The 24,824-nt window shown below is 41.1% G+C and overlaps 1 protein-coding gene across 1 annotated transcript in view; it reads right to left on the bottom strand.

The window, feature by feature from the left end:
- Positions 1-15,614, bottom strand: part of LOC137260375 (atrial natriuretic peptide receptor 1-like) — a 75,061-nt gene extending 59,447 nt beyond the window's left edge. Inside the window, exon 1 of the mRNA XM_067798049.1 lies at positions 14,930-15,614. Within this exon, the coding sequence (XP_067654150.1) occupies positions 14,930-15,614 (685 nt within the window). The remainder of the gene's footprint in view (positions 1-14,929) is intronic.
- Positions 15,615-24,824: the final 9,210 nt, after the last annotated feature.

Raw genomic sequence — 24,824 nt, 5'->3', positions numbered from 1 at the left:
CCGCGTGTTCATAGACGGAATATTTCTTTCATGAATTTACTTGGGTGCGCGGAATATGCAACGAGTTATATTTGGTAAGAAGACAGTTTATTGTCTCCCTCGGACAGGCACGTAACACTTCCCGATATTAAACAGAGGCAATTTCCAGCGGTCTTTAATTACTTTCGGACAAAAAAAAAATTGAAAGCCCGTAGAATCGTTGTCCCACAAAATTTCTAAAAGAAATTAGAATTGATTCACTTTTAGTGATTAATCTTCAGTTTTTACTCAAGAGAATTCCATCACGGGATGAATTGCGACACGTTCCTTTTCTAATGGCTAACTTCTTAGCAGTAGGGAAATCTACATCACCAGTGTGTATTGCATAGTGACGTGACTGACGCCAGCTTGTGTTCTACCCTTGCTTAGAACGCGGAATTGAAATAGTTTGGATTTAGATTTAATTTCTTTAAACATTAAAAGAAACCTTCAAAGGTTACCCTAACCATCATCAGATGGGAAATGAGAGTTTTCAGTCCCTCAAGAATATACATTCCAAAAAGGTCGTCAGACTGCATCTGCAATACTCTTATCAACATGAATTTAGTTGTGTCGAATCCAAGGATGTCTCTATTACACAATTTACTCATGCGCTCCGGTTGTCAGGAAATTCGGCGCATTTATAAACGAAGGTCTCTTCAAATTTGATTCAGCAATATTTAACTTAAATGACACTTTGTCATTGGGAAAACGAAAAATTAACAACAGTGCTGTTTCAGCCCCAAAATCAATTCAACTGTTGAGAGTATATTTACCTTGCGTTAGGTATCGCAGACATTGTTTGTATAAGAGTTGGAGGATGGGTGTCTGTAATTGTTTGGAATATAATATTCCCAAAAGGGACTTAACAAATGTTCGTAAACACACACCTCTACGAAGTCTTTGTTAAAAACCTTCATCTCGTTATCTTGAAATCGAAATGATGGTGTCACATGTCATGCAGCTTGCCTCGGGGCCAGTAACACTGTACACATCACATAGGGGCGTCGTCGAAGTAGACGTGCGTCGGTCAGGTTTGACGTTGTGAGGCCGAGATGAACCTGTTACAAGCTTTGGCAAATAACGATTCTACAATCCCATCAGATGCAGTGTCACCTCCCTATAAACTCTCAGTGTATTGGAAACTCAATATTTGTCCGTTGGTCGTCTTAACTGTTTATACAACTCGGTACTGAGCACCAGCCTGGGCGGTTCTGACGTCACCAGACGCCAGTAGGTCTCTGTCATGCAAACACAACAGGAATTCTGCCGTGGTTTGAATTCAGAAACATACAGTTTGTATTTACAACGATTTGTATAGAATCCTACTGGACTCATCAAACCTGTCGATTTTATTGTTTTCTGTAAAATTCTCAATTTCCTCTTCAATAACGGGCAACATAAATATCACATATACAACGTCACTGAATTGCATAGCTTGGCTCGTAAGAGATTAGAATACATCAAAATGTCAGAAGCATAGGACTGTGATGTGGAATTCAAAACTTCAAAAAATGTATTATGTATTTTGATTAAAATATAATATTTTGAAGATCCTTCCAGACGCTTAGAAAATAAAACTGCATAGGATATCGATATGATATGACGGTGTTATTGAGAAGTGGCTTCAAGAGATGTGTTTTTAAGTATTTGGTTTAAAAATACAACCATTTGGAGAAGTAAATCAGAATACTGAGACAGTACGAAGACAGTGAAGAAGTTTCCGGAATCAGTGGCAAGTGAAGCACTTCCGTAATTGGCAAGTTGTGAAACTGTCAGCAGTTCGTCTCTTTTACACAACGGTACTTTATATACAGAGCATCTAAGCAGTGTTACTGACCATACACAATCCTTGTTTAATCGCCTGAGACTATCTAGTTACTTCAGGTCACCACTCCCTAGATGTTTGACCTCCTTATTGTGTCACACAGGAGCTGTCCGTGAAATGAAACAGATAGCTGCCAGAAATTCATGAATATTCATCAACTGGAAATGAGTCTTGCTTTAAAGAGGAAATACCTCTCGATGCCTGATACATGCTTGATCTATGACCTACGATATCTTCAAGGTAAATCGGCTGTCACTTACAGGGACGCTTAAGGAGAATGCTTAACGAATCATCCACCTTATATGAACGGTTGGCGAAGATTCCTTGAGATGACAACCGCGTGTTAACAATGTGTTTTATACACATGAATACGACAATGTGACAATGTGTGTTAACAAAGCAGCATATAAATGGCGGCGCTGGGTGAATAGCGCTACAGCAGTAATGATTTCTATGTTTGAATACCGCTTCATGTTTGAACATTGGTTGTTGTTAACAACAGCCATATTGCGGCGGTATGTAAATAGTCGATTTGGTTGGTTGGTTTGCTGTTAAACGCCGCACTCAGCAATATTCTATCTAATATGGCGGCGGTTTGTAGATACTAGTGTTAGTTGGTTGTAGTTGTCGGGATGTTTTAATTTTTTCTTGCTGTTTTTGACTTTTGGACAACTGGGCGATTGAGTAAATAATCGAAGTGTGTTGTTTTGGGTTGTTTTCATCTTCATATTTTTTTCTTGCTCTTTTTGACTGTTTGACAGCTGTTATCGTCTTGGTTAATAATCAAGTAGGTTGGTTATTGTTTTGGGTTGTTTTAGTTTTTTTCATATTTGTTTTCTTACTCTTGTTAACTGGTGGACAACTGTGTGTGTCTGGGTGGACTGGCGTTTCGTTTTTGAATCATTATACCTTCTTCAAACAAACAATTCCATTTAATCTGAAAAACAGTGTCGGTGACGTGGGAGATCCTGATCCCAAAAAGATCCACGCTTGCTTCATTTGGAGCATTACTGCTTCCAGAAGAGACTGCGTGGAACAGACACTAAGGTGGAGCAGGAGCTTTGAGAGACACCAGGTGTCTGGGATACAGCGCCTACAACCTATACGTGGATAATAGGATATACTGCTGAAGAGCTTATACAAGACTGAAATGAAAATACAGAGCAAATTTATGACGTAATACTGGCCAATGTTTTTTCTGCATCCTGAAAACTACATATCGTAGTCAGAACACCGTGTGTTCAAATTCATGGCAACATTATGACAAGACGTACAAGTGATAGACCCTCGGAGTGTTTTGACGTTTTGTTTATGTTTTCGTAGCTGACTGTGACCTTTAGACTTTCTTCAATATTGGAAGGAATTTGCTTTCATATTCCTCTGACCTTTGTCAAGTTATGGCATGTGGCGTCGAGGTGTATGCCGAGAGAAGACGTCGAGTTCATCGAGCCTCATAAAAACTAAAGATAAGTGGACATGATAGGCTAAAGTGTTGTTGATGGTTCGTAAAGGACATGTAATAAGCAGACACGCATTCCTTCTTATATCGTTGATTAACTAAATTACACTATTGCCATTCGTTTTATACTAAGCGTGGATATGATAAACATACAACGTTGATCGATTTGTAACTATGTGCGCTTTGCCATGCTTAGGATGAGTCGATAGATGTGACTGGTTAAATGGTAGGTTAAGGCTGGTAATTACGGTGTTCACTTCTGACTATACTCAAATACAGAGTCGGGCTATCTTTTAGCAATATTCCATCAATAACACGAAGGACACAGAGATGAGTTTCCCACACAGAACACAAGTGAGGGATCGAACCCGGGTCTTCGGCGTGACAAGCGAAAGCTTTAACAACAAGACTACCCCACTAATCTGAACTTACACAGTCATCGATTAAGAACACGCAATGCTATTAACAAATAATAAAGAATAGTCAGACTTATTGCATTTTGTTCACTTTATAAACATTACAAAACAAATATGTATTTAGCTATTGTGTGAAGATAATCCATTTCAGGCTTCAAATGTAAGCTATGCGTGATAGCTACACGAAATGTCAACTCTGACCCTGGTCATGTGGGTAGGTGGCAGGGACCGTAGAGAGTTTCCTGAAGAGCTAGAGCAGGACGAGGAAGGTAGAATTCGTTTAAAAGTACACGGTTCCAGTGTGCGATTTAGTTATCCATATTTCCTAGTCAGTCGTGCTAGCTATGCCGAAATGTTACTTGACGACAAATATTTAACCAGTCGGAAATTTGAATGTAGACATGGGTTTGATCATTAAGCTGCTAAAATGATGAACATTCTCATCTTGCCATGATCTAGTATGGTGTACAAGAATACTATAACTTAACATATGTTATATATGTTCATAATAACCCAATGAACATTCACTAGTTAGTCGGGCTAGTGACTGTGGAGATGTACTGGACCGACTGGACTTTAACTAGCCTCCGACTCGCGAGCCACTGGCTATTTTGCACACGGCACTGCTCGCGAACAGTGTAGAACGAACAGTGAAGAACACACATTTACACTGACTGTCTGGGAGGGTCGTAGAACATGATGGACTGATGGTGTAGAAGAGGCATGGACATTTCTAAAATAATGACCAATATGAATCAGCTAAATTGAAACTTTACAGCTTTATCATGAGGAATATTCTCTTCCTGGACAGAAAAGTGGAACTATGAAAAACAGAACACATCTGATTTATGAGGACAAGTAAACATTTGGTTGCTGACGAAGTAAAAATTGAATACGCCACTAAATACTAGTCGCCTTTATATCAGGCATTTGCTACATGCAAATCTCGTGAATGGAAAATCTAGTAGCGTTCTGTATTATTGGTATCTTGTGAAAGGTACAGCAGCTAACAGAAAGATCCCGTTAAGCCACTCTAAATCAGTGGTGGATAGTATGTATTTATGGGCAGCATCGAGTCTTCATTTTCACAGAACATTGTGAACGGAAATTGAAATTTTCTGTTTTAAGAGACAAAATAGAACAGGTTTCGATAAATTTACGTTTAAAATTGTATCATTCTGGCAGTGATTGTGTGCTTGTTGATACATTCTTCCAATAACTCCCTGCACAAGATCTATCAGCGTCTGGTTTTACAACCACGTACAATGCAGCTTTCAATGGAGCCAAAACTTTTCCTTACTTTAAATAATTGAAATGTACACTTTGATATAGAGTATTATTCTGTGGCATTATTGTGACTGTGGCACTTTGACGAGGCTTCACCGAATAACACGTCGGCCATAGCCTGAGCTATTCCCAGACCACATAATGATTATCGTAAAGACTGGCCGACTAGTTTAGTTTGTAGTTTTACGCCGCGTTCTAGATTTTTAGCGACGGTCTGGATCAAACAATCCAGTGATCAACAGCATGAGTATCGACCACACTGTACAAAAGACGATGCGAAACAATTTGACATCGTTGTGAATTTACTTTCAAAGTAGTTAATCTGGCATAGTGCAAGTCACGTTTGTCAAGTGGAGGGAAGATTTGATGAAGTCATATAACCAGGATTTACGACCCTTCCTTGTTAACAGGATCCGCACATCGTGAATACTATGTTCGTTTGGCCTTGTCCGACATACAGTGATTTCAGAACAGACGTAAACAGAGTTTGCTACATGTAGACCTTCAATCCGAAGATAAGTTCTTAAGCGGTGAGTCTAGTATTCATTGTGAAAGTGAACATACCCAAAATAGACTTGCACGCTGTGACACTATATGAAAGTGAACGTGCGCACTGAATCACACCGCATGCTCTCCGTATAGTACCTTGCCGACAATGTCGACAGCTGGCCCAGAATCATTTTGCTAGATGTTTCTTTGACGCTGGAATGTCAGCTGATATGTCAGAAATAGTCATTTATAGCCATGTGTATATTGCTTAAACGTTTGGAGATATGTTTTGGCTGTTTAAGATTGATTTCCAATTTTTATTTCAGATTTGCGTCCACTGGAATGAAAGTGTAGCAGCTGACACAATGTAACAGTTGACCGGACTCGGGGTTTGTAAACCAAGAAACCATGGCAGATATCATACATAGAGTCCGGTGTGTGACTGACGAAGTGACCGGGTGATTGAGTAACTAAGTGAGCGAGTGAGTGAGCAAGACAATGAATGAGTGAATGAGTGAGAGTATTGAATGAATAAATAACAGTGAGCGTGAGTGAATTAGTGAGTGAGTGAATGAGTGAGTACAATGAGTGAGTGAATGAGTGTGGTTAGTAGCCCAGAAACTGAATGAGCGAGAGAGTGAGAGTGCAAACATGAGTCGGTGAATGACCGACCGAGTAACCGAGTGAGCGAGTGAATGAGTTAGTGAGTAAATAAGTGAGTGACAGGGTTCCTGAGTGACCGAGCGCACCAGTTAATGCCCCAAAAGATTACATCACACCATTACCAACCTCTGAAAAAAAGTAACAACGAGGCTATATGACGCGGAGTAAGTACCCACCGTCTCTATATTCATCACATCGTTTACAAACTATTCACGAAATGCATAAACATTCGAAAGGAGGCAGTATAATTGTGATAGATGCTTTCTGTTTAATGAGACCCTTCAAGGAGAAAACACTTCTTGTATTTATCTGCACGGGTCACCATCAACAACACCACTCCGCGCTGACAGATACACAATTATCCGTATAGTAATGAGGCTTACTGCTCTGCGACCATACCAGCGAAGAATTGGCAATAGCCAAAGAAAAATCACAAAGAGAACGCTCTAGGATCTTAGTTTATGCCCTGCTGGGTAACCACCGTCTACTGAGAACCTCGTATCCAGGGCACGCTTGTCAATATCTCAGACTGTTGTATAACCCAGCGCTGTGAAGAACATATCACACGATTGTCTTATGAGTTATTTATTTGATGGCATTTTACGTTCATGATTATCACTGAAATATCGATTCTTCAGCGTGAGATTTATTGATATAGGCCATCAGTTTATGGCTATGTCTATGCGGAGATAGAGACGTGTAAGATAGAGTGTGCAAGTCTTAAACTATCTTAAACGTAATGTGAGAACAGAAAGCTGTTCCAATTCTTAAAGCAAAGCTTCTCAGGAAGGTATGACGTGATTTCATCTAGATGGTATAATAATTAACATTTCACAGATGGAATCATTATTCAATAGATGTGATCTACTGCATACAATTTTACATTTCTATAAGGACATGAAATAGAAATCAAAGTGTCACTCATGTGATCTATGAAAATGTTTTGTTGTGTATTTTTTTTTCTTTCCGAAGACACTTATATTAAACGTTCAATGTTTAAAGTTTATTTTTAGCCTAATCCTGAAAAGAAGCAAGGTTAACCGAGAATAATGGCTGTTTGGAACAAACCGTATCCTTGACAGCAAGATACATAGTCTATATTTTATATATCCCTTCTAAACCTAAGACCCAGAAATTTCCTGTCGTTAAACGTTTAGATGCCATATGTTTTTAACGAGCACACCTCATCAACACCTTGTTCATATCAACTGCACGCCCTCCCATTCCCGACAATTAAGAATGATAGACAGTCCTCTCAAGTATAGTGTAAATGTCATTGGATCCAGATCAAGATATCTGCCCAAGGCTAGCACAAGCCAGCAAATATTTGGTTCTAATTACGAAGCCCGGGCTTCACAGTCCTCTCGTGCATGCCGAAGCAGCAGCGAATATCGGTATTTCGGTCTTCCCCACGGGACCAAAACGCACCCTAGCTCAGAAGAAATTTGTACTTGTGTCATACTTCAACTGACGATGCTTATGTGTAGGGAGTTGTCTAACACCCTTCTTCGTGAAACTGTTCTCAAGACTAAGGACATTCCTTGAGGCAGCAGCCCGTGGCTTTCAAGGATGTTTGTACAATCTTTTCCTAAGCTTCCTCAAAATGCGTAGCATAAAATCGGTTAACTAGCTGTTAAATGACAGTTTATATCATTACGCGTACGTAGAGCCAACTGAAAATTTCAAAATCGGAAGTGGTTTTCAAAGGAGAGGATAACTCATTATTGGTAGTCCATGGAAGTAATAACGCATTCGTATTTTTCGTCGGCTCCAAAGCAAACACGAGTGCCTGTTGAATTGTGCACTCGTTTGGAATAACGTCTGGTAAATATTTGTTTTATTATTCTGTCACAAATATTTTCAGAAATAGGATTTACCAGATGTCTCAGAATACACACGCTAAGGTTTTCAATAATACCATCGTCTAGTTTACTTCTAGAACGCTAACGTACAAGGACACATGAAGGACACTGGAAGAATACCTTGTAGGCCCTCAGCAACCCATGCTTGCCATAAAAGGCGACTATCCTTTTCGTAAGAGGCGAGGAAGGGGATCGGGTGGTCAGGCTCGCTGACATGGTTGACATATGTGATGGGTTCCCATTTGCGCAGATCGATGCTTATGCTGTTGATCACAGGGGATTCATAACAAACAATAAGTCGAGCATTCGCCGAAGGAGCATACATTTGGTCTAATAGCTGCTCCTGATGTAGAATTCTCCAAAGAGATGTCATTACTCTTACAATACGAAGTATCTTTGTCTACGGCCTACAGTATCATTCAAGCTATTGACCGAATCAGTGCAGGGTGAAATGATTCAGAGAGGGAACTTCTTGAGAGTAGATGCCGTGGACGCCATTCCGTTTGTTCGGGGTATTTGCTTCAATGTCTGCTCTGTCAGATTCCAATTATCAGAACGTAAGGAACTGCATTGTCCAAGATTTCAGAATTTACACCATGTTTGGTATTTTTACTACTCTCGAATCTCTGAAGGGACCTTCGTCAATGTCTAAGGGGTGTACTGCGATCACGCTTTTACGTAGACAATCTGATCTGACTTGTTTTAGATGAAGATATTTAACTGTATCGCGGAATGGAAATGTTGATGAGGCATAGGTGAATAAAAGTCGTTACGTGTGCTAACATTGGGAGACGGAAAGCCGCAGGGTGTAGGCTGTTCCGTTTGTGGTAGGTTCGAATCAAGGGGTGGATTAGCCTACAGTTAAATGTTCGCTCCCCACACCATTGGCTACACAGGTACAATACGTGAAACCTGTTTTGATATTGCTTGAATATTGCTTAATGCGGTGTAAAACCCATCTAACTCACACGCACCAATAACTTTTTATACCGGCTATGAACCTTGCTATTAACTGTTGTGTAGTTATCTGAAATGGCAAAGGTTTTCGAGTTGTGTTCGCTGGTCACCCGCTCTCGATGATACATACTGGCTATTCGCAGCTGCCTTTAACAAAGCTGCTTACTTACGTTCTTACCATTTATTGTGTTATCTGTAGAATGGGGTTCAAATGATCCTCCTCGAATCTCGTCTCAATCAGTTTACCTTGAATGTTATTTCTGCTCCAACACAACTCGAATCTCCTCTACCGATTTTGACACTGCCACTTAACCCAGTGTCACAATCGTGAGACAATCACTCAGTAATTGCAGCCCATGTCACGGCTAGAGGCGAGGATCCCACAATGGCGGTCTTACCAAGGCCGGAAGTAGACTAAAGGGGATCTTATATCTCCCTTTCCGTGTCGTCCACTGCCAATTATTGCCAGCATCACGAATATATCACATCGCCCTTTCGAGGCTGGCATTTAGTCTATTTTCAACAAAACGCTGCACAATTACACTTCAGGAGTTGAAGGTTGAGGGGGTAAATTTAACATGACATTTCAACATCTAACTACTTCAAATTAGTATGCGTTTACTAAACTCATGTGATCTTTATATTTGTTTAGCAAGTATCGGGTCTAGGTTTCCGGTACAGGATCTAATTAAGTATTGGGAGGCTAACAACTGTAGAACACAATGTTCATGCCATGTCGGTGGACAAAACCCTGAGTTTCGTGTTTCCTATACAACATAATAAGACAACGGGACAATTGAGGTGGCACGGACTGCTCATAGGTCAAGGGTACCGCAATGCACCTTATAGAGTAACGTCCATTGGGCATGTAAGAAACTTTAGATGGTGAGTTCGTATTTCAGGTCACTTGTTTTCCGGAATGGTGGCATTGCTGCAATATATGAGACTTGAACACGTCGAACCGTTCTCGGAAATAGGTGAGTGGGTAAGTAATGTTTTACCCCGTTGTTAGTAATAGTTCAACAAAATCCATGGGAATCCAACCCTGGTCGCTCGATGAGCGAACGCTTGAACCACTGACCTACCCCAGTCCTCGTTCATATCAGAAAACTGACAATATCTGGCACAAAGATGACACACCAGAAATGAGTTCACAGATTGTACCCATGATAGGAAACGAACCCGGGTTTCCGGCATGCCGAGCAAACCACTGGGCTACGCCATCCGACATTCACATGAGAGAGCTAACCATATCTGACATGAAGATGATCCACCGTGAAATAAAGCGGTGGAAAAGCCACCTCACTCTGTTCCATGGTGAAGAATTCATTTAACAGCAGAATTCATAGGATACTAATGAAACCTCATGTGTTATCCATTCTGTGCTTAATGCACGTAGACCCCCAAACACATTCATACAAAGGGACAGATCTCTGTACAACGGTTTCAGAATATATATCAGGTTTGTTAGACTAGAAAACCTTTCAATGTTTTGTGTAGGTAATGTACATATTCAAATACCTGTCAATGTTGTTAATCAGCTGATATGTTTTACTAAGGCGGAAAGAATGGTATTGTATAATATTAAAAATGACCTACTGAACACCCTTCATAACTCTTTTGTTAGTCGTTTGTAGGTATTCAAATATTAAGTGATGGCACCTTTCATAGTCCGTCTCCAACAGCTGTGTTTATTGAGACGAACACATAGTATTTTAAAATATGATAATATATGCAGAGTGAAAGGTTCCATTGTTTGAAGAAGTCATATATATTCAAATGCCCTTCGTTGTTTTTCCGCATATAGGGTTATAGATAATGACATATGGTACTCTAGTGCATTAAATATGAAAATTGAATGCATCTCCACAAAGACAAAAGCATTTTCATGAATCGTGTGCTGGAGGTGTATATTTTCCGAAACAAGCTGAAATTATATTTCAGCAGATACCTTTCACAGATACAGTCATATGTGTGAGAATGAATATAGTATGAAAAAGCCATGTCGACTGCCACCAACAACACGCCGATACAAGGACCAACACCGCATGTCAATACAATACACAAGACCTGCAATGACCTCGTTCTTTAAGTCCAAGTCAATATTCAACGTTGGTCTGTAATTAATGAGCAATATTCTTCATGCTCGGAAACGTCTCAGAAGTAGCACCACGCATTTTCTATTTTAGGGATAAATATTTAGATTACACTTTTTCAATGCGATTAAACATGTTCCTGTATGTGTCTTACACCGATGTCATTAGATATTGTCGGCTGTGTACACAATATTACGGTATGTACATCAGGCTTTTTATATTATGTGTATATACACATATACATGCTGAAAAAGGCGTCGAATGCACGTGTCTAGGCAAACAGTGCCGTCATTTGTTTCTATGGCAACCAAGCCGCTTTCTTTTGAAGATTACCTAGACAAACTGGTTTAAATTTGTTTCTGATAAGTTATTGATAAATGAAATATACATATAATGCCTGAAACATAGGTCACGCTAACCAACACCGGGTGTTAATATCTCAAAATGCGAGATTTATGTAGAAGGAATCTGAGTTTACAAGGGTGTCTAACCAACCTAACGGCGACACTAGTACATATACACATTAATAACACACTGAAAACAGAATTTACCAAACTGAATACACCACATGAAAAACAGGATTTTTCATATTTTGTGTCCAAATATGTGTACAGCCTGTGCATCATCTCCTCTGCTGTTGGGTTAGCGATAGCTATACAGGGATTATAATGCTTCAAGCTCCTTCAGATTCATAAATGCAAATAAAAGATCCCAACTATCCATAATCTTTTCTATACTAAGACTGCCTTCAAATAGGTATGACGGGAAACTTAGGTTTAAGCAGTGAGATAAACACGGTGGAACCTGTTTGGTCTTAATCCTCTTTCCTAACTAATCATCTAGAGCTCACACAGATGTGTATGGATGGCTTATTAAGTGGAAACTGTCTCAGTATTCGTCTCATACATAATGCCTACACCTCACGTATGGAACCTGTTAAGGGAATTGAAGAAGAGATCATCCATCTTTAACCCATGAAATATTACAGCTCTTGCTGGAGGTGGTATCGCCAAGGAATAAGTTACTCAAACGTATTCAATGGCTCGTACAGTAGTGGGTCTGTTTGCGTGTGCGGCCTATCTAGGACATTAATGCCCCAACGAAGGCAACATTTGATCGTTGAGATCACCATCAACCAGAACGGGCATTGTCGTTTTCATAATAGTCTTGTCCTGCTATTGACTATGTGTCTGAATATATGGCGGTATTGACATTCACGTACAAAGTACCACCGATATGACTCGAACCTTTGGATATAATAACGTACGAAATATGTCGTATTAGACAGAGCATGTGCGTGCTATCCGGAATGTTGTAACGGCTTGTTGGGACAAAGAAGCACAGCAACCATGTAACAGATACACAAAAGGGAGATCACACTTCAATGCGAATGTTAAAGAACAGGGAAACATATCCAATTAACTCTCTAGCTATGCGTGTGAAGTTGACACATACATTTCGCACACGGTATTAGTTATGAGAGAGTGAGTATGGTTTTACGCCGCTATTAGCGATATTCCAGCAATATCACGGCGGTGGACACCATTGTACCCATGTGGGGAACGGTATGAAAACACCGTACAATATATCCTAGTAATCTGAAAAGGGACAGAGTGAGTGAGTGAGTGAGTGAAGTTTCACATCGGCAATATTTCAGCCATGTCGTGACTAAAATTCTGTCAAAATTCATAATACAGACACATAAAATGTAAATCCCTTACAATGAAGAACAGATTACCAGATTGCCACAAGTGCGTTGAACTAGCTAGCAAATATCTTTAAACGTTATAGAAACAGAGGCATAATGGCTGCCGCTCTTTGTGCTGTCAGTTATATGCAATGGAAACGTGACTAAACAATTATACACTATTATAGCAACGGGAACGGCTTGCGACATCCACCTTTCGCAAAGTAATACCCTCAACTCGCAGCAAAGATTCTGTACTGAACATACGTTCTGTACTCACTGTAGAAATATCACAAAATAACGGAGGCAAACGTCGTTGTTATAAAACAATTGGAATTCATGAAACGAAGCTAAATTATGTTTAATCGTGCAGTCTTCATGACGTGTACATGCCTGTTCGATTTTTAAACAACACACTGCAAGCAACAAACTAAACAGACCAAAAAGTGCCGACAGCAAGTTGAAGAATAGTCTGGTGCAATGCTCACTAAAAGAGCCAGCGAGAAGTCCGATATAAATAGCTCAGACACAATGTCTTGAATGAAACATAATACAATGCCAATAGTCATATTAACAACGGAGGAAAGAGATTGAATTACTCCAAACAGTAGTAATGATGTGTATTAGGAGGGGCGTGGCATTTTAAGACAGTGTTCGTATCCTAGCAACGAGGACGCTTGAATGTGGCACTACCAATTTACCGTTGATGAAAATGATTATTAAGACGTCACTGACACCAGTGGATGGAATGGCCGCTTGGCATATGACGAACTTGGAGCCAATGAGTGAAAATGTCTCATCCTATGCTCTAAGACAGGCAATATATCCTGGAGGTTGAAATGTTGACGTGCGACCACGGTCGCCATTGATGTATCTCTATCATGAATGTAACGAGCAAAACACATACCTAGTTGTCTCTCGTGTTCGCATGTGTTTCCAATACAATATGTTTCTAGGTTGTTTTTGTCATATGAAACAACTGATATGCCTTTGAACGTGTTTACTGGTCTCAGTAGTGAGACAGATTATACGCACAAGCACCTGTTATCATCCCATGGTGATTCATAAGCACAACGCTCATGAAATCGCACAATAGAATTTGCAAACAGTAGAGATTGCAAAAAAGGGATTTGTTGCTTGTTCTGACCGATATCGAAATGTATAAATTAAACGTAAATACGTATTCATGCAACATATCAACCGAAGACCCTCAGAGTCAGTGGCACTGGGACAGACAACGTAGACTGATTGGTTTAATTCTTCCCCAGATTTAAATAACAGGTCCTAATACGACTGAATACTCTTAAACACTGTGTTAAACTGTTTAAGAAACGAATGTTCAAAGCCTTGTTACTATTGTAACCGCAAGTTGTACCTATCTCGATCACTCTGCTCTGCCGTAAACCAATATGAACGAATAGATACGACCACGTACAACTTTGACAGGAACACCTGGTTTTGGGATGTGGCTAAGTTTTCTTATAAATTCTTGCATCCATACTTCTCTAATTGCTCCAAAGTTGTAAACAAAGGTGTCATTTGCTTTATTTACCTGCCAACACTAAAATGCAAATTGAACATTTATTATTTATATGCCCAGAGTATTCGTGCTTTATTAAAAAATGACACATTTTTTAGTACACGACAAATAATTCACATCCTTTTGTGATATTGTGACCATCTGTCCCTATATTCCCCACATAATTCCTCGTGTATCGGAGATACATCTACTAAATGTTAGCTACATGTTGTAACACCTGAAAATACGTCATCCATCTTCACGTACAGTCAAACCCCACTAATCCAGACAACAATGACACGCCAACCGTGCGGCATTGACCAGAAGGACATTCTCCAATCTTTATTACTGAGTTGCAATCCTTAGTACAGAGATGTAGGGTTCTCATGCGACATGGTTTTGTCAAAAATAAGCCTCAGTAAAAAATGTAAGCCTTATAAAGTCACCAAATATGAATACTCAGAAACATCCAGAGAGAAACACGTGTGTCCATGTCGATCTACTGAGTATTAACCAAGTCTCGTTAGAAATGTTACTTTTGCTTATAAAGTAGTGTATAATTTTTGAATTAAACATTAAACATTTTAGTTTCAAACAGCCAGTCTGGATTAATGGGGTTTCAGAGGAGTGGTAAAAACATATGCTTACTTCTAGCGTTTTTAGCCGCCTGGTTGAGAAAGTCCTCGAAATCCACATCGCCAGCCTCTTCATCGAAGTTGAGATGCCACGGTTTCCCGAACTCTTTGGTCATGGTCAGGTAGATTGCCTCCATTACAAAGAAACAGTTCGACTTGCCCTTATTGGGGTTGGTCTTGTAATCATTGTACATCATCCCCACATGACTCCACCCGAAATTGTGGCACATTTCCAGGAAAAAGTTTCCAGTCATCGCATACGAGCCAAGGATCCGTGTCAGCAGTTTGTACTCCTTCTTGTCATGGAAAGCGGACACCAGCGCACCTGCTGTGATGACAGGTATTTTCCACTTAGGGGAGAACCTGGCTACCGGGGCCACGCTGTAGTCACAAGCAGGACCCAGAAACACATGAGCAGTCTTCTCAACATACATGTCAATGGCCACCAATGGCGCCTCCGTCTCAGAACACTGGGAATCCTTGTACGTGGTCTCTATCTGGTGATTTGGTAATATGTTCGGATCTTTCTGAATGGTATCCACAGCGTAGTCAATTGCTGGTCGGGTTCGAGGTAGTATCCAGGGATTATCACCCTGCATAGGGAGGATGATCCCAACCTTTACAACCTCTTTGCCTATGGTCATCAGAACTTGTACAATGAACAGCAACGAAACGGTGTGTATTTTCCAGGTCGACATGTTTTCTCTGGTGACTGGTAAACGTGTTGAATATGTTTGACAATCACTTACTTTGGGCCTTTGGGCAACCACTAAACACTAGCATCAAGAGTCGATGAAGTCGCGTCTGTTCCCCCACACGAGATTACAACGATTGGGGTAGCTTCTGTGTTCACTTTACAAAGGAAATCCAACAACGGAAAATTGAGTCGTGATAAAGTATGTGATCGATATGATGTTTAATTTCAGTCCACACATCTAAAAGTCTTTTGATTTCATGAAATGTCACAGTCTTACCATGAAAAGACTATCTCGGGGTGCCATGAACATTGCACAACATTTATGATTGTAATCCACTGTTTCACATCCCCCAGTTGGATCTGTTGTGTTCGCAGACGTTTTTGTTATATTATGCATATATGTACGACGTAATCAATGTTCAGTGTATCATTAAATATCATGCTTCTGTTCACATCAGCACACATTGTACTAGATACACCCTATGGACTGACGATTTGCTGAAAGCCAAACACAAACTGCTGAGGACATAACTGATGAGAATGGTGAAGAAGAAGGTATCAACAATGAGCTGGACACAAATCTATGGTGTTATGTTCATCCGGCCCAGCTGATTCACATGCGAATACATCACCTGAAACGGACGCCACCGACGTGTGATGCAAATGATTCTACTGGTCTCTCTGTCCACTTAATCCAGGTTAACACGGCAGTAAGTCAGCCAACAAGGCGCTACATTACCATTCATAGGGCGATTACTGAAGACAAAAGCAGTAGAGATAGACTCCAGTAGTCTGGGATGACAATAATGGTCACTCTGACGCCCACTGGCTCGGTCATGACCGGACTACTGAAGAATGTAATCACTCGTAGTATTGTTCATATATTGATGACCGGGTCCATTCTGTATTACACATACGTACAAGTCACTCCGTCGCCGGAATATGTATAGTGATGTCCGTTTATGGAAATATGGTCTCGTCCTTTGGTCATCTATTGACCAGAACTCTTCAACAGCCTTTTAGTTACAGGTGAAAACACACATGGACACTTGACCTCTTTTCAAAGGACAAGGGTTTCAGGATGTACGACAAACTATTCTTGCTGAAATCCATGGCGTATTCCAAAGAAAGCGTCCCTATCAGGTTGGACGTTTCTGAGTCCACATGCATTGTTAATATCATTGAATTCCTGCATTGTCTTCATTGACAATTCCTTATATGTAGGTCTTTTTTAACGGCCGAAAATGTGTACTGTGTATCTTCTCCTTGAATTTAGTCACAACTACCATTGAACACATCCGTTAGTATTCGCTGCCCCTGTATATCGTATACATGATTTGGAAGACAGTTATTTATCCTTCAGATTGTGTTCCAAGATATGGTTTATCTCGACCCCATCACCGTGAGTCAGGGGCTGTGATTGAACTGTGCAGCTCCTACCAGCTGTGTCAGTTCGGTTGTCATCACGTTATAACAGAAGGCACGCTGTCACAACGGTTTAAACACCTTGACAATAGCACATCAATAACAGGTCAATATATAATGAAGTATCCCTACATATATGTCGATATGTATCGCCGCACACTAATATACCAATATTGACCGGTCACACATTAAGGATATTTTATACGGATTCGAGCGACGTAGCGAGCCTTTTATTAATATCTCCACTTCACATGAGAGAAAACACTCTAATGTTTGTTGTCATTATGCAGAGGGTGAAGCGATCAACCTTATATATGATGCTTCTCTTGTGAGAATGATAACGGGCCTTGAGGGTAGAGCAATCGGGTCGACGTAAAGCCATCTTCTTTCACTGACTAAATATTACAGAAAGAATACCTGATCTTACAGACAGACTGTAATTCTAAATGAGCACTTTAGCTTCCAGTTCCAGTGGTTCCATCGCATTAAATTTAACACTTGACTTATGTGGAAGAATACTGCTGTAATAAATATCACTTTCCTAAGGTAATTGAAATATCCATTTCGACTGAGTTTTGAAACACGTAAAGGTTAAAGCAAATTTAACGTTCTGACTGAACATAGTCAACACGATACTGTAACAAGAACTTTCAACAACAACTAAACTCCACAAACCTCAAGACAGGGAAACTTCCTTCAGAAATCCGCTACACTGGGGTTTTGCTTGTTGAGAGACTTCCCAGCTGATCAGCGGAAATGTGCAGCTCCCCTGTCCCGCACCAGAGAGCGATCTGGCAGACAAACCTCAGTCATACAGCACTACCATGACAGTCACTCAAGGACTAGTCGCTCAGCTAGGCGAACAGTCAATATCTCTCTTTAGCTACCGCACGACACGAGTCGGCCGGGGGGTTGCGTCGGTTTGCTTTTATTGTCGCCAATACCTTTCTGCCTGATTTGTTAAAGACTCTCATTGTAGACAGGGCGTCGTGTCAAGGCTATTCAAACTGGGATCCTCTTTACAACTGGGATCATGCTTCACTATAACAATGCGCGCTCAGATAAGTTTAACGTAACTTTTTATTTTTACTTTTCTTTACATATTTTATGCCATCAATTGGTTACACCGCTACCCAATGAAAATCATCAACGCAACAAAGACTAAAGCTGATTGGCTGATCTATGTTTTCGGTGGTCGGTTCGGAATCATAGCACTACTGGTGTGGGATCACTGCCCCCAAAGACTCTTGTATAGTCACCATAGTGGTGGGAAGGACGTTGCTGTTGTATAATCACAGTACTGGTGGGGAGGTCGCTACTGTTGTATAATCACAGTACAGGTGGGGAGGTCGTTACTGTTGTATAATCACAGTACAGGTGGGGAGGTCGTTACTGTTATGCAGTCACAGTACTGGTGGGGAGGACGTTACTGTTGTATAATCACAGTACTGCTTGGGAGGTCGTTACTGTTGTGCAGTCACAGTACAGGTGGGGAGGTCGTTACTGTTGTATAATCACAGTACTGGTGGGACGACGTTACTCTTGTATAATCACAGTACAGGTGGGGAGGACGTTACTGTTGTATAGTCACTGTACAGGTGGGACGACGTTACTGTTGTATAATCACAGTACTGGTGGGACGACGTTACTCTTGTATAATCACAGTACAGGTGGGGAGGACGTTACTGTTGTATAGTCACAGTACAGGTGGGACGACGTTACTGTTGTATAATCACAGTACAGGTGGGACGACGTTACTGTTGTATAATCACAGTGCTGGTGGGGAGGACGTTACTGTTGTATTGTCACAGTACAGGTGGGGAGGACGTTACTGTTGTATAATCACAGTACTGGTGAGGAGGACGTTACTGTTGTATTGTCACAGTACTGGTGGGGAGGACGTTACTGTTCTATAATCACAGTACTGGTGGGGAGGACGTTACTGTTGTATAGTCACAGTACTGGTGGGGAGGACGTTGCTGTTCTATAATCACAGTACTGGTGGGGAGGACGTTACTGTTGTATAGTCACAGTAGTGGTGGGGAGAACATTACTTAGGAGATAAACATCATGTGTTGGCCAATTTCCGGGTGTTATTGAGTATTTGAAGCACGGGAATGCATTTGGAACCGACGGCGTCAACCGGAGGTTTCAAATGAAATATTCCCGTGCTTCAAATACTCAATAACACCCGGAAATTGGCCAACACATGATGTTTATCGACATTGTAAACACAAAAGTATACCAAAGGGGTTTTAATGTCTGCACTCGTTTACATCGAGTATGAGTACAGCAGTAAAGTGTCATCAGCTGGCCGTTTCAGCTGGTTTCCATGGTAGCATCTGGAGTTGCTCATTTGTGACGTCATTCTAACTTTACGTCACAATATGATTTGAATGACGTCACCACTGTTGATGACACAACAAAACAATTGTTTACGTGTAAATACGCAGTGAATAGTCTTGCAGTTTCCGGGAATCTAATACCATTTGATCATGTTTTTCAACCAATCAGACTACAGAACACAGTGACTTTTGGTTTACAATGTTGTATAGTCACAGTACTGGTGGGGAGGACGTTACTGTTCTATAATCACAGTACTGGTGGGGAGAACATTACTGTTGTATAGTCACAGTACTGGTGGGGAGGACATTACTGTTGTATAATCAGTGTACTGGTGGGGAGGACGTTACTGTTGTATAGTCACAGTACTGGTGGGGAGGACGTTACTGTTCTATAATCACAGTACTGGTGGGGAGGACGTTACTGTTGTATAATCACAGTACTGGTGGGGAGGTCGTTACTGTTGTATAGTCTCAGTACTGGTGGGGAGGTCGTTACTGTTGTATAGTCTCAGTACTGCTGGGGAGGACGTTACTGTTGTATACTCTCAGTACTCATTTGGAGGATGTTACTGTTGTAGTCCCAGTACTGGTGGGGAGGACGTTACTGTTGTATAGTCACTGTGCTGCTGGGGAGGACGTCACTGTTGTATAGTCACAGTACTGCTGAGATACTGTTGTATAGTCACAATACTGCTGGGAAGGTCATTACTGTTGTATACTGTCAGTGCTCCTTGGGAGGACGTTACTGTTGTAGTCACAGTACTGCTGGGATGTCGTTGCTGTTGTATAGTCACAGTACTGATGGGGAGGTCGTTACTGTTGTAAAGTCACAGTACAGGTGGGGAGGTCGTTACTGTTGTATAGTCACAGTACAGGTGGGAGGTCGTTACTGTTGTGCAGTCACAGTACTGGTGGGGAGGACGTTACTGTTGTATTGTAGAGACGTTGACCTTCCTCCTAGTCAGCTCCGCAAATGCCCTACATGAATAGGAACCCCTAGACCGTTGCGAATAACAAATATCGAATAGGAGAGACTCAATAGCGGACCAAATTGTATTGAACCTCGAATGCGTTATTCACCAGTCGAGACGTTTCTTTGTATGCGCCTACAGTTATTTGCCTCTCTGAACCAGACTGGTACATACTGCTATTTCACAAGGTGCGCGGATTACATCAGTTTCGCTGGTATAACACTTAAGACATAATGTGCATTTTGATACAATGAAGAACAGAAGACATGGCATGGCATGTCTGTTATCGCTGATCGACCGAGCAGGCGTGACGATGTGTTATTGATAAACAGAAAAAGACAAACAGATTAACTCGCTACCATTAATGGTGTACTGTGGCATTGAAGCTGGGAATCTGTATTGACCACAACAATCTCAATCTGACAAATCCACGAATGTATAAGTGGAGGCCATAATCAAACGCCAAGGTGGCACGTTTCCCGAGTGCAGTTTTCAGTTCGTATGCACTCACATTCTGTCCGCAGCCAAATGTATTTCACAGTCCGTACTCGCACTCTGAACCTCGTCCGTAGAGAAAGCCATAGTTGACTATCATTCAGCAGCCCAACTCCCATCCCCCCACCCCACCCCCACCACACACACACACACACACACACTTTCCTCAATGACCCACCTTGAAACCTCGCACCGCAACCCATCCCTATTCGCGAACACCCAATCCCTCAATCTGGGTGGAATTTACATTAGGACAAAACAGTTAGATTTGATGACCAACAGCTACTGGATAGTGAATAGAGATACCACAAACATATCAGATGTGAAACAGAAGACAGAACAGATGGTAGGTTTACCGTTATGCATTGACTGTTTATCCTCACTCGTGAGATAAACAACCACTTTACCGTTACAAGATATACTAAACTGCCAGTTTACTATCACTAAATAGATAAACGGTCAGTTTTTCCTCACCAGTCTGACAAAACAATTCAGTTTACAAGACAAACAAAAATGACATATCGTCATTACTAAACAAAATACCCAATCAATATTTTATAGATTAGGTGCCAAATTCAGCAATGTAGAACCACGTGTGTGCCACGTGTTGGAGTGTATTCTGGGCATATAACTACCGCTAGTGTTAAGTTACATCATCGGATTGCGCTTTACTTTAATCGATCAGAATATATGGTTCGTTACGCAGCAAGTCAATACTCCGACTGTTCTACACATAGGTCAAAAACCATGGCTCTACGTTCGTGTCTATGCAAAAATGATCCTGTCAGTTTCATGGTGCTGTTGTGAAACGTGTCCATGTTAAATCAAGGTAGAAGCAACTCTAATTCAGGATTTGCTTGTTGAAGCTTCCCATTGTTTACATTTCTTGATTGCATTATCAAACATGGCTGTATCTTGACAGCCTGTATGAATGGTCGGTCTAGCACCAACAGAACCACTATGGGTTTAAAAATACGAGGCCAGCGCTATCTTCAGTCACGGCAACCAACCCTTTCTACTACTATAGTGTATGCAGGATTACTTCTCATACGCCCACGTCGACCATTGGAGTCAGTTTAGGGAGCAAGGTAAAGTCGCTCACTAACTCACTGACTCACGAACTCACTCACAAACTAACCCACGAATTCACGAACTGATTGTACAACAAATTTGTCGAGCTAATCTTTCTATGAATCTTTGACTGCGATCTCTCATACAGTAGGGTATCACTCACTCACTCACTCACAACCCGAAGAAACCGAACAAACACCATCCTTCCAAACATATTGTTACACGTCAATAATCTCTCAATCACTTAATCTCTCAGTCACTCACTTAATCTCTCAGTCACTCACTTAATCTCTCAGTCACTTAATCTCTGTCACTCACTTAATGTCTCAGTCACTCACTTAATCTCTCAGTCACTGACTTAATCTCTCAGTCACTGACTTAATCTCTCAGTCACTAACTTAATCTCTCATTCTCTCACTTAATCTCTCAGTCACTGACTTAATCTCTCAGTCACTGACTTAATCTCTCAGTCACTCACTTAATCTCTCATTCTCTCACTTAATCTCTCAGTCACTGACTTAATCTCTCAGTCACTGACTTAATCTCTTATTCTCTCACTCACTCTTCCAGCTTCCCACGTTCTCCTCCAGCGTACAGACAACTTGTCGACCTATCCATCTTCTAAATCCTGCCCAGCTCAGCGCTACATCTATCACGTCAACAAGGTATAAGTGCTGTTATTATTTCACCTTACCCACACTGGTATAGAAAATTAGCTGAGATTCTGACGGAAGATAGGTATCTACCACAGCCACTGATGTACATGCTTATCATTATCACCGCTCTTCTCCCTCCGGTCATGCGGTGTAAGTCGTAATTGAACTGTTCAAAGCAAAGGTCAGCAAATCTCTCCTGTCACATCGAGGTGTATTTTCTATGTAAATTGATTAAATCGATATAACATATGTGTTATGAAATAAGGCCGTTTCATCTTGTCAGTCAGGGCATGTTCTTGTGAAATGAACCTAGCCAACGTGCTTCGTTTGTCAGTCACAGTTCCTCAATCGTTTACCGTCCATATTGCGTATAACGAGCAATGTCATTATCGGCGGATATCAACACCGATCAATCACCAGCAGCAGCAGCATAGCAGCAGCGTGGTCGTCTCTGTTACATCGTCGTCGTTGTCGTCATCACCATCACCAGCACCAGCACCACCATCAGCAGCATCAGCATCAGCATCACCATCAGAATTACCATCACCATCACCACACCATCCTCCTCCTCCTCCTCCTCCTCATCATCATCATCACATCACATCCACCATCACCAGCACCACCATCATCATCATCATCACTACACCATCCTCCTCCTCCTCATCCTCCTCATCATCATCACCATCACATCACATCAACCATCACCAGCACCACCATCATCATCATCATCACCACACAACCATCATTATCATCACCATCACCATTACCATCACCATCACCATCACCATTACCATCACCATCCTCCTCCTCCTCATCATCATCATCATCACCATCACATCACCATCACCATCACCATCACCATCACCACACCATCACCATCACCATCACCATCACCAACACCATCACCATCACCATCACCATCACCATCCTCCTCCTCCTCATCATCATCATCATCACCATCACATCACCATCACCATCACCACCACCAACCTCCTCCTTCTCCTCCTCCTCTTTCTCCTCCTCCTCCTCCTCATCATCATCATCACATCACATCCACCATCGCCATCACCATCGCCATCACCATCACCATCACCACCACCACCACCATCATCATCATCTCCACACAACCATCATTATCATCACCATCACCATCACCATTACCACCGCCACCATCATCAACATCATAATCGTCGTCGTCGGCATCATCATCATCATCATCATCATCAAAATCATCATCAAAATCATCACCATCACCACCACATCACCACCACAGGATCATCACCATCACCATCACCATCATCGTATCATCATCAGGAGCAGAAGTATCATTCTTTTCTCTTGTTTCAAAAGTGGCATTTTATTGGAGTAGGAATTGTATACCAAGATTATTGAGGGCGTTTTCTGATCCGCACCCTTTCTAAAGAATTAGACAGTTAACAGTAATGAACTAACTAACTATCCGCAATGAAGCTGAGAACATCACTATTTCTAGAGGTACTGTTTCCATACTCTCTTTCATTCTTGAAGTATCTAGTCCACGAGGGACAGATAATCCATGCGTCTACTTAACCTCACAAAGCGTAATGTATGAGGTGAAAGGAGTTCCGATTGTTTATCCCGAATGTATTAGCCCGACGTACACAACGACTCAAATAACGTGTCGTTGTGAGCATAAATATATCCTTCACATACTGGCAAAATCCTGTGATTTGTTGATTCCGGAAGTATTAACTATCTATATAACACATTAAGGTATTTGCCTACGGTGATATATTTTTGTTGCACAAGGACCAATATGCCCTTTAATGTTACTTTAATATGCACTTGCCTAATGATCATAATATTGATTTCTCAGAAATGAGAAGACGTCCATCACAAAGATCATATTCACAGTATACCTTGATAGTCTTTCATGAAGTATGTTTTAGTTATCTAAATTAGTCTCATGTAAGACGCTCTGATTAGTGAATCTCTTTATCAGTTAGTTTGTTTATGTTAGTTTACTTTCTCATGGAGTTAAATGCACAAAAATAGACAATAATAGATAAGAATAGACAAAAAATATTTCATATTATAATCAGCTGGACATATGAACAGCTTTTAATAATCAAGATGGATCCGGTTAGACACACATCATATTGCCTTATAGGAGTGGAAACCGAATAAAAATCGGAGTAGAATAGCTACAACCACATTTTTCTGTAGGAATAACACTGTAGTAATCACGTTGCGCCTGCTTGATGTGGGT

Source organism: Haliotis asinina, chromosome 13 (assembly GCF_037392515.1).
Source record: "Haliotis asinina isolate JCU_RB_2024 chromosome 13, JCU_Hal_asi_v2, whole genome shotgun sequence".
Taxonomy (NCBI): Eukaryota; Metazoa; Mollusca; class Gastropoda; order Lepetellida; family Haliotidae; genus Haliotis; species Haliotis asinina.
Note: the sequence above shows the minus strand (reverse complement) of the source record. Positions and strands in the feature narration are given on the sequence as shown.